The sequence below is a fragment of the Sardina pilchardus genome, chromosome 19 (assembly GCF_963854185.1).
Source record: "Sardina pilchardus chromosome 19, fSarPil1.1, whole genome shotgun sequence".
In the NCBI taxonomy this organism is placed as follows: Eukaryota; Metazoa; Chordata; class Actinopteri; order Clupeiformes; family Clupeidae; genus Sardina; species Sardina pilchardus.
In genome coordinates, this window is record NC_085012.1 from 23,535,674 (window position 1) to 23,546,471 (window position 10,798).

The 10,798-nt window shown below is 48.0% G+C and overlaps 1 protein-coding gene across 5 annotated transcripts in view; it reads left to right on the forward strand.

Moving 5' to 3' along the window:
* The window catches only part of ncoa2 (nuclear receptor coactivator 2), a 102,553-nt gene that overhangs the window by 35,131 nt on the left and 56,624 nt on the right, over nucleotides 1-10,798 (forward strand). For all 5 annotated transcript variants that reach the window (XM_062521988.1, XM_062521987.1, XM_062521990.1 and 2 more), the window contains exons 3-4: nucleotides 7,547-7,654; nucleotides 9,893-10,065. In XM_062521988.1, coding sequence (XP_062377972.1) covers nucleotides 7,566-7,654; nucleotides 9,893-10,065 — 262 coding nt within the window. In that variant the 5' untranslated portion in view covers nucleotides 7,547-7,565. The remainder of the gene's footprint in view (nucleotides 1-7,546; nucleotides 7,655-9,892; nucleotides 10,066-10,798) is intronic.

A 10,798-nucleotide genomic window follows, 5' to 3' on the forward strand; every position in this document is an offset into this window, starting at 1 on the left:
AAGGATAGTGATTAGATTTGCATTGAAGTGCATCAAAAATCACACTGTATTTTATTGCGGAGAAATCACATTAAATTCACTCATTAAATTCAACAGGCTGATAAAATGCTTTTTAAGCGTCTGATTATTTTGTAGTTCTCCACAATTTCACTGCTTTATTATTTGCTGCTCAGACATTAGCAAGGGAAGCAGTGTTCGGCATGTTAATGCTATTGTAACACACATACTGTAGAGGCTCAGTAAAATGAAATCTAGAGACTGTGTGTGTGTGTGTGTGTGTGTGTGTGTGTGTGTGTGTGTGTGTGTGTGTGTGTGTGTGTGTGTGTGTGTGTGTGTGTGTGTGTGTGTGTGTGTGTGTGTGTGTGTGTGTGTGTGTGTGTGTGTGTGTGTGTGTGTGTTTGTGGCCAGCCTCTGCAGCTGCTGATAGTCCCACCTGTGTTATAAGGAGAGAGTAGAGTTTGGGGTGTGTGTGTGTGTGTTTAAGTGAAATCAACCGTGTCCAAGAGTACCATGCTGCTGTCTGCTGGAGTCCTGGCCTGTGGATGTGTTAGTCAAGCTTGTGTGTGTATGTGTGTGTGTGTGTGTGGAGTGCCAGACTGTGGTGTGTGGGGTGGCGCACGACTTTGGTGGCACGTCCTCACTGCCATCCTGTCATCTCCTTTCCTCTGCTCCTCCTTTCCTCTCCTCCACTCTCCCCCTCCCCTCTCTTCTCTTCTCCTCCTCCTCTCCCCTCTTCCTCCTCTCCCCTCTGTCCAGAGAGCAGACAGCTGGCCAGGGACTGGACACAGCGGTCCTCCTCTAGCGCAGATCAGGGCCATGTCAGTTTCACAGGCGGCTTCCCTATCTCTGACCCCTCCCCTCCTCTCCTCTGCTCCAATCGGCTCTCTCGCTCTGTCCCCTCCTCCTGTCTCATCCCGTAGATGTGTGCGTGCTGGACTCCACCCCCTGCCCCAGCCCTGCTGTGTGTAAATAATTGATGCCCCCTGTGAGCACAGCGCCTACCCCAGCCAGGCCCAGACTCGGGCCCAGGAGGAGGCTCTGCCCCTGCACCGCAGGGCTCTCCGATGGGCCAGCACGGCGTGGAGCTCCACCGCACTCAGCCAGATCTCTCTCTCTCTCTCTCTCTCTCTCTCTCTCTCTCTCTCTCTCTCTCTCTCTCTCTCTCTCTCTCTCACTTTAGCCACCCCCCTCTCTCTCTCTCCTCCTCCTCTTTTTCTCTTTCTCTTCCCCTCTCTCTTTCTTTCGGTCTCTCTCCTTCTCTCTTTTTCTCTTTCTCTTTTTCTTCCTTTCTCTCTCCTCTCTCCTCTCTCCTCTCTCTCTCTCTCCCTCTCCAGCTCTGGCAGGACTCTAACTGGGTTAGAGTGGTGAGTTTCTCACTGCGCTCTCCCTCTCACTCCTCATGAATAATAGATATTGCAGCCGTGTCAATATGCCAATTTTGGCGGATGTGTGTGGAGGGGGGGTGTTTTAAACCTCTGTTTGGGGGGGGGGGGGGGGGGGGGGGGGGGTCTGCTTGTCACAGACAGGTATGTAATTCTGGGCTTTAAGTTCTCAGGCACGACACCATGTCTTTGTTCAGGCCATGGGAGATCTGAAAACTGATATTTGTACAATGGTTTCAAATGTTTCTGATAACTCCAGACACAGACATTTAAGCCCTGATAATTACAGTGTATGTTGTAGTGATCGCCTCGTTGTGCGTGTGTTTGAGAGTGAGTGCGAGAGAGACTGCATCAGTGTGAAGCAGAACTCAAATGTGAGGTTGTGGCTTGCTGTCTGAAGTACTTTGTGTGTGTGTGTGTGTGTGTGTGTGTGTGTGTGTGTGTGTGTGTGTGTGTGTGTGTGTGTGTGTGTGTGTGTGTGTGTGTGTGTGTGTGTGTGTGTGTGTGTGTGTGTGTGTGTGTGTGTGTGTGTGTGTGTGTGTGTGTGTGTGTGTGTGTGTGTGTGTGTGTGGTGTCTCCAGCAGTGTTGGCGGTGTTGCCCTTGTGTCGACCTTGCCACTGCTCCAGAGTGTGTTGAGGTCGTGAGATCTCGTCTGCACTCGGCGCCTTCTGACCAAGAGGCGGCATCTGACCGCTGGGCTCCAGAGCAATGCCAGCCACAGCCTCGCATCTAAGCGCTGGTTCAGCACTGACACACACACACACACACACACACACACACACACACACACACACACACACACTCCTTTCTTTCTCTCGCTCCCTCTGAACAAACTCCCTTGTGTGAGAGCCAGAGCAGGGAAGGGAGTGTGGTGTTTTGAGTGTCTGCTGATAAAACTCAAACTAATCATCATTACCCCAGACAGAACTGACAAGTGTTTTTATTTAAAACCTATAAATGATGTCCCACTCACTGAAACCACAGGGTATGATGATTTCTACATAACTATTTCTTCAGAAGACCTTCTGTCTTTTTAGTCGGTTAACATGTGTGTGTGTGTGTGACTGTGTGACTGTGTGTGTGTGACTGTGTTTTGTATTAAAGGAGTAGAGGGGGAGTTTTGCTGGTAATTGAAGTGCAGCTCTTATATCACCGGTGGGGCCAACAGGTGCACCTATGGGTCCTCTCCTCCCCTCTCCTCCCCTTTCCTCTGCCAGCTCCATCAGCTGTAGCAGGGCTGGAGTGGATGCTGGTGCTGGAGGAGGAGGAAGGAAGGAGGAAGTTGTGCCAGTGCAGTGAACATCATCGATGAACCTCGCTCTGCTTAGAGTCAACGTCTTCGGTCGCCTTCGGAAAAAGCTCAAAAATCCTCTCCTCTCCTCTCCCCTCCCCTCCCTCCCCTCCCTGTTAGACTCTTCTTGTGGCCATAAAGCCTAGTGATAGAACCACTGATAAGGCAACTATCGCTTTCATAGACGTGGTGGCGCACTTCTCAAGAGTGCTGCCTCAGCCCGGAGCAGGCGGTTGTCCGATCGTCTGGTCAGAAAGGAACACACAGAAACACACAGAAACTTAGTGACTCATTTGTTAATTTTTTTTTTTATTCTTTTTATATTATTATTATTTCAGGAAGGAAATAAGAAAAGTACATCCTCATTGTTCAACCCTCTTGATGTGTGGTGGCTTAAAACTCCTCTAAACAGTAGCAGTGGGAAAAGTCCTCTCCTCTCCTCTCCCCTGCCCTCTCTCTCCGCCATCAGTGGAGCTGGTTTGATGGTGTAGTCCAGCCCCATTAAGCGTGGCAGTAAAACCCTCTAATTGCCTTTATTTGCCCTAATCTTGTTATTAGCAGTAAGCAAACGTTATGGCTGAACAGGTGCCATTTTCATTCCTTTTTTTCTTGTTTTTGAAATGCTCGCTCACTTCAACGATTGCACCTTCAGCGTCCGAGATACTATCGACTCTTCCTGAGAATTCAATTATCGGCACAGACCCGCGGCAGAACGGGTCACCCAAAATAAATCATATCATTACATCCGCTCTTTTTTTTCTTTCCCCTCTTTCCACACCTTTTTTCCTGTTCTCTCTCTCTCTCTCTCTCTCTCTCTCTCTCTCTCTACGGTCAGAGGCATCAACACAGTGGCCTTTCCTGCTGTTGAGTGGGATTCCATGAACACATTAAATGATTGTACAGTCGCCTAGAGGGCACAAGTCATTTTAGTAGCAGATCCTTGTGTGTGTGTGTGTGTGTGTGTGTGTGTGTGTGTGTGTGTGTGTGTGTGTGTGTGTCTGGAATCAGTCCAGGAAAGGTTTTTTTTTATCTAAATACCATTCAAAGTTCACATTTCCCCTTTCTACTTTCTCTCTCTCTCCTCTCTCTCTGTTTCGCTCTCGTGTGTAGAAAGTCCCTTTTTTGAGTTTCACACACACATAATCCTCTGTGACTTTGATTCGCACATAAATCGATTTAACATACATGTGTAGCATATGATATGACATGTAGTATGTATTCTGTGCGTGTTATGCTAAGTGTGTGCTAGTCAGTCAGCCCCTGTGTACGTCTTTATTCCTGCTGTCGGACTTTCTCCTGGGGAGCGGGTGGAATAGCAGCTGGCGGCCGTCACTGCTAGCTTCCTGTGCTAATCCCCTGGCAAGCATCTGACTGTTCCCGCACCGTAATTAGCCGAATTAGCCGTCATCTGAGCGACCGTGCTGGCTTCGGCACAGATACACACACACACACACACACACACACACAAGCGTGTGCGCACACACTCTGAGCTGGTGGAAGGACCTGAAGCTTTAGCCGCTCCCCTCCGCTGTCCTTGGTGCTGCACCCCCCCCCCCCCCCCCCACCCCTCTGTTGCACCTGGCCACCACCTCATGGGTTTGTCATTGAGATGTGGAATCACTGTGTGTGTGTGTGAGAGAGAGAGAGAGAGAGAGAGAAGCATGTGCTGAGGGTGTTATTGCCTGTGTGAAAAGCAACAGGCGTTGTGGTCAGGCACTTGTGTAAATGTTGTCCAGAGATGGTAGAGCGGTAACTTAGTTGAGACTTCAGTCTCTCTCTCTCTCTCTCTCTCTCTCTCTCTCTCTCTCTCTCTCTCTCTGAGCTGTCCTCTGCCCTCCTACCTCGTTGTTCTGTTTCTCTTCATTCTCTCTCTCTCTCCTCTCACTCTCTCTCTCTCTCTCTCTCTCTCTCTCTCTCTCTCTCTCTCTCTCTCTGCAGCCCTGTGAGTTTGACCGCAGTGCTGTTTGCGTTGGGAATAGGGGCATGTCCAGTCCTCTAATAAAAAAGGGAGTCCTGTCATTTAGCAGAAAGGCTTTCCAGTCATCGGGGCCGTATTTAGACATTTCCAAACGGATACTGCCACAGGATACTGTCTTACTCTGGATGCTTCAAATCACCACCCACTTGCTTTTGCTGCCTCTGCCCAACACACACACACACACACACACACACACACACACACACACGCTCACACGCATACGCATACGCGCACACACACACAGGCGCGCACACACAGGCACACATGCACTCTCACATATATTCCCACTCTCACTCACTCACTCACTCGCTTGCTTTCTCTCCTCTTTTCTCTCTTTCTTAATTTCTTTCTTTCTTTCTTTCTCTCTTTCTCTCCTATGTTCATATAACCATTGCTTTCGATTCCACTGCCTGTCATTTGGGTAAAGTAGGCCACTGCAATCCAGCAGGGATTCTCTTTGCTAATGCGTCGTTCAGTCAACTCTGCAGGCTGTGCCTGCGTGTGTGCGTCTGTGTGTGTGTGTGTGTTTGCGTGCGTGCATGCGTGAGCGGCGTTGGGGCTCCAGATCGAGGCTGGCTTGCTCGGCTGCCTCAGCTCTCTCTCTCTCTCTTACGTAACGGCCGTGTGCTGCTGGCTGGCTGGCTGGCTGGCTGGGGCCTGACTCCTGGGAACAGCCCTGCACCTAACGCGGCGTGGCAGCCGCATGGAACGGCAACGCGCAGTCTGCAAGCACGGCTCCACACACACACACACACACACACACACACGTACACACACACACCTCCTCCCTCGTGCTAGAGTTATGTCACTAGAATAAACACTGAGAAAAGATAAAAGATAAGGAATTAGGGATATGCACAGAGGCATTTTCAGTTTTTGTAACCTTTGTATTTTACAGGTCTGATTAGCCACAATTGTGCAGTAGCAACATTTGTGCTGTGAATGGTTAAGATTGCACTGCTAAGCACTTCATACATACACGGTTGCATAGTTAACCCCTGACATTGTCGGACGTCTCCAACAGCGTGATTGATGTTGAGAGGAGGGGGGAAGCTACTTTCTGAGCCATCTTGAACATCCTGAGAGAGGCCCTTCTACATTTGTTACACATGTGTCCTCCATACTTTTACACATGCGTTTTTTATTCTATTTATTTATTTATTTTTAAAAGCATGCACGGCATTGCGTACAGTACATTACATGCTGGGCCGACTCACTCCTTGCTTGCCATGCCATAGGCTAGCCTGGCACACAGAAGGGCCAGTGTGTGTGGAGCCCTGTGGCTGCTGCAGTGGCTTATAAACCAGATTTCCTCATGGTGGTGGTGAGTGGCTCTGTTGCTCCCACCTCTAACTGGGCCGGCGCTGATTAGAAAGCCACCGCTGGCCTCAATAATGCATGATGATGATGGTGGAAAGGGGAGGCCTGCCTTGTGCGTTTCTTTAGTGTGTGTGTGTGTGTGTGTGTGTGTGCACATCTCTAATTAGCATCCCTGGTGCACAGATGTATGGGTGCAGTGCCCAGCCAGCAGTGCCGCAGTTGCAGACAGATTAAGGTTGTTGTGATAGTATGATCTGTGTGTGTGTGTGTGTGTGTGTGTGTGTGTGAAAGTGGGGGTGTATGTGACGAGGACACGAGGTGGGATGATGGTAGTTGGGTGTTGGCGCGAGAGGAGGTTATTTTGGGTGTAGTTTGTGATAATTTGGTGTTTTTGTTTTCAATGGGCAGGAAGGACAAGTTTGTTGTTAGTATGAGGTTTTGGTATGTTGTGATCTGTTATGAACAGTGCAGGTCGGTTGGTGTTGAAATAAGGGTTGGATGTGGTTGTGGTGAGCGATGAGAAATCAGGCACCTCGGTCTCTGTCTGTTCTCCTTTCCTCTCTCTCTCTCTCTCTCTCTAGCTCTCATGGGAGCCGTGCTGGCAGAGGAAATAATTGAAATGTTTTTTTTTCTTTTTCGTTCCATTTTTCTCTTATTCTTTTGCTCTCTCTCATTATCTATGTCTCTCTTTCTCTCTCTCTCTACCCCTTTCTCTCACCCTCCCTCGCCCCTTCTCATTCTCTCTCTCTCTCTCTCTCTCTCTCTCTCTCTCTCTCTCTCTCTCTCTCTCTCTCTCTCTCTCTCTCTCTCTCTCTCTCTCTCTCTCTCTCTCTCTCTCTCACCCTTACCCCCCCCCCCCATGCCCCTAAGCTCTGACCCATATCTCATGAGTGTGACCTCCTAATAAGTCTGCCCAGCAGCTCAGTGCGCTTCCTCGGCCCCTTGTCTCTTTAACGACTTATTCAAGTTTCAAATTAAATCAAGAGTGGAGATGGGTGACTTTGCACAAACTTCACTAATTCACACTCCGCAGCCATGTGCAGTTTCATTAGGGTTTTTTGTTTTGTTGTGTGTGTGCGCGCGGTTAGCGGTGTGGTGCAGCACATCTGTGACACATCTGTAATGGGCACTGGAGGAGCAATTAGCAAGTGAGACCGCTGTTCTTACCTGAGTGTGATCAGGTGCATCATAAAACATCATTTCTTATGGGAAGTTGTTGAAGTGCCATCAATTTGATCAATATCGAGGCTTTGTTGTACAGTAATTTCCTGTGTATTAGCCGCATTGGGTATAAGCCGCAGGACAGTGTTTTATGCCAAATAAAAGAAGCAAATCCATATTAATGCCATATTAACTGCCTCAGTTTAACTGCCCCATATTAACTGTGTTGACCTTTATAGCTGAAGAAATTTTGCAAAATCAATGTATAAGCCGTGGCTAATAGGGAAATTGCGGTACATCTAACAAGCCCCCAACAGCGAAGTGTGTTTAAGGAGTAACGTCTTTGCAAAATTGTATTGATTCTTTTTAATATTAACTTATCTCTTTCTCTTTTTCTCTGTTTTGGTGTGCAGTCGCTGATATGCATTGAAGATGAGTGGCGTAGGAGATAACTCTTCGGACTCTGGCCGGACAGAGGCTCAGAAACGGAAAGAATGTTCCTCAGAGCTACTAGGCCCGAGGTAAGATCTGCTCAACAGCGAACACACTCACACACAGACACACACACACACACACTCCCTCACCAACGGACATTCACACACATATGCACAGGTGCTCAGACACATGCATGTACACACGCATACAGCCAAATGCACGCGCACACACACACACACACTCTCTCTTTCACACATACACATACTAAAACACACATGCTCCACGCTCTTTCCATCTCACACAAACACACACAACACACTTACACCCTGTCTCTCAAACACTCACGCACAGTGACAAACACCTGCTTCAGCGGCAGCCTTGTGTCATCTGCTGGCCGTGTCCCAGGGGCTCATATTTCCCCTGACCGTTTGACCCCCGTAGCGCTAACAACTGCAGCCTAAGCCCCCCCCCTTCCTTTAGCGTATGCTTGGCCTCTGAACTATTGAACCGCTACAAAAAGCCCAATATAGCTCCTATAGCTTCCTTGCTGATGCCCAGGTGCTGGTGATGTTGCTAAATAAAGCTTGTACGTCCCCCCCCATCTTTACTCAGCCAACTTTCCACTGACTCAGATAAACCTCGCTGTCTATTATCCATTCATAGAGAAAGGGATGAGGGGGTGGGGTGGGGTGGGGTGGCGTGGAGGGGAACCAAAAACCAGAAAAGTGCAGTGGGCGACATGTTTGCCGAAGCTGTTTTCCATCCACGCAACACAAATACTGCTGAAGAGGCTCCAGCCTGAATCGAAAGTGCAAGCCCTCTGATAGAGCTGCACAGACAAGGCGTGTGTGTGTGTGTGTGTGTGTGTGTGTGTGTGTGTGTGTGTGTGTGTGTGTGTGTGTGTGTGTGTGTGTGTGTGTGTGTGTGTGTGTGTGTGTGTGTGTGTGTGTGTGTGTGTGTGTGTGTGTGTGTGTGTGTGTGTGTGTGTGTGTGTGTGTGTGTGTGTGTGTGTGTGTGTGTGTGTGTGTGTGTGTGTGTGTGTGTGTGTGTGTGTGTGTGTTGGCCTCACTGCAGCCTGACAAACTGGCAAGTCTCATACTCTTGGGGCAAAAGCAAAAGGGGCCCCTCAGCGGACTTCCATCGCTGGCAGTTTCTGTGTGGTCAGGCGTTAGGGTGGACTCTCCTCGTTGAGTGACGGAGAGCTGAGCTCTGAAGGTCGCCAACTCCGCTCTCAGCGCCACAGCTGTGAACTAGTGACAACTCGAGTTTCGATGTGACTGGGCCTCCTTCACAACTTCACACTGAGGTTATTTGTTTACGTGATCGCTTAAATGGCCGTTCAAGTTCCACGCTCTCCTCTCCCCCCACATATCTTGCGTGACAAGACCATTGTGGTGTGTAGACCAAAAACGACATGCGTCACTCATTCACTGTATAGTAAGCTTTCACGAGCAGCGTCATAGTCACCAGTTTAGCTGATTATGAAGGTCATCCAGTTATCATCTCCCTTTTTTAATTGCACACCCAGTCACTGAATATGAAGCTAGAGGTCAAGATGATTGGGGGAGGGGTGTGCGTAATCTATAATTAAGCAGTAAGCCCCGGGAGGCCGTAGTCTAAGGGACCCTTGGCTGTTCTCAGATCAGTGTAAATTACGGACTCAAGTGCCTTATTGCTTTTCTAAAGCTGTTACCACGTCTATCTAGCAAGATTTTCATGAAGCGAATGCACAGCAAGGAAAATTCTTCCAAGAAATATATTTCCTCCATCTCAATGGTTGCCATGCAACATAGAGACGCAGCTACCCTAACTTTTGTGTAAACTGTGTTCGTGCATTGATATAGAACGAAATGCAGTCAAAGTATATGTTGGACTTTACAACAACATTAAATTGAATTTCCCTTTGGGGATCAATAAAGTATCTATCTATCTATCTATCTATCTATCTATCTATCTAAATGCGATTCATCAAGGGCCGGAACTATCCGTTTAAGAATTGCTCATTTTAAAACCTATAGAGTAGTTTCACCTGTGTGTTCTTAAAGCACATCTGTAAGTGTTAGAGCTAGTGTGTATAGTGTATATGTCATTAGAACCAGTCATTTATACCACGAGGCCTTCTCAACGGTGTTTTCAGCAGTGTAGCAGGTAAATGCTGTGTATTTGCTCCTGTCTTCACTTTGGAGATAAACGAAATGAAAACCCCCTTGATTTTGTTTTCCGGTGGTGGGGGTTGGCCGCGCACTGCTTTGGGCTCCTGTGTTTATTTTCGGTGGCACCTTCAGCCCAGTGACTTTGATCTCTCTCCCGTCTGTTTTCCGCAGCACCAAACGAAGCACTGAGAAGCGCAACCGGGAGCACGAGAATAAATACATCGAAGAGCTCGCCGAGCTGATCTTCGCCAACTTCAACGACATTGACAACTTCAATGTCAAGCCTGACAAATGTGCAATCTTGAAAGAAACTGTGAAGCAGATTCGTCAAATAAAGGAGCAAGGTAAGACGTGCTATAACTTGTTGTTTTCATGGAAATGTTTTGTTGTTTTCATGGGTGGGTGGGTGGGGGGGACACTCTTTAAGTAGCATATTTGTTTAGTTTTGTTCAGTTGAAATAGCAGCTTACTGGAACAGATCTTAATGCGATTGGGGACATATGCGAGTCCTTCTAGATGAAAGACTATAGATATGATCACCAAATGGCCCTCGTGAGGGACTCTCAGACAACATCAAGGCTGAATACTTGACTGAATCAACGCCACTGAATGCTTGAGCCTCCCTTTGCTCTCCATCCACCGTTCCATGTTATGACATGCTAGATGTGTGTAAAAGGCATACTAAAAGTTAGTAGGCTACTGACACAATTACAAGAACTGGATATTGGAACTGAGAAGTTTTAAGAGGCCCCCCAAAGCTTTGGAACCTCCCCATGTTGTGATGTTCTAGATTACATATTTGCGTTAAGTGTGTGCCTGTGATGGCTGATAAAGTGGAGATCTCAGGGGTGGTCCGTTTACAGAAGCTTTGTAGAACCTGGAGAAGTTTGTTTTTCTCTCAGTCTCTCTCTATCTCTGTCTATCTCTCTCTCTCCTTCTCTCTCTCTCTCTCTCTCTCTCTCTCTCATCTGAACATGACTGAGAGTGTGAAGGAATGTTTTATAAGGATTGCTGGAAAGATTTGGCAGTGGTGGAATGTCTTCAAATGCCTGTGCTTCCACAAAAGACTACTGTGTG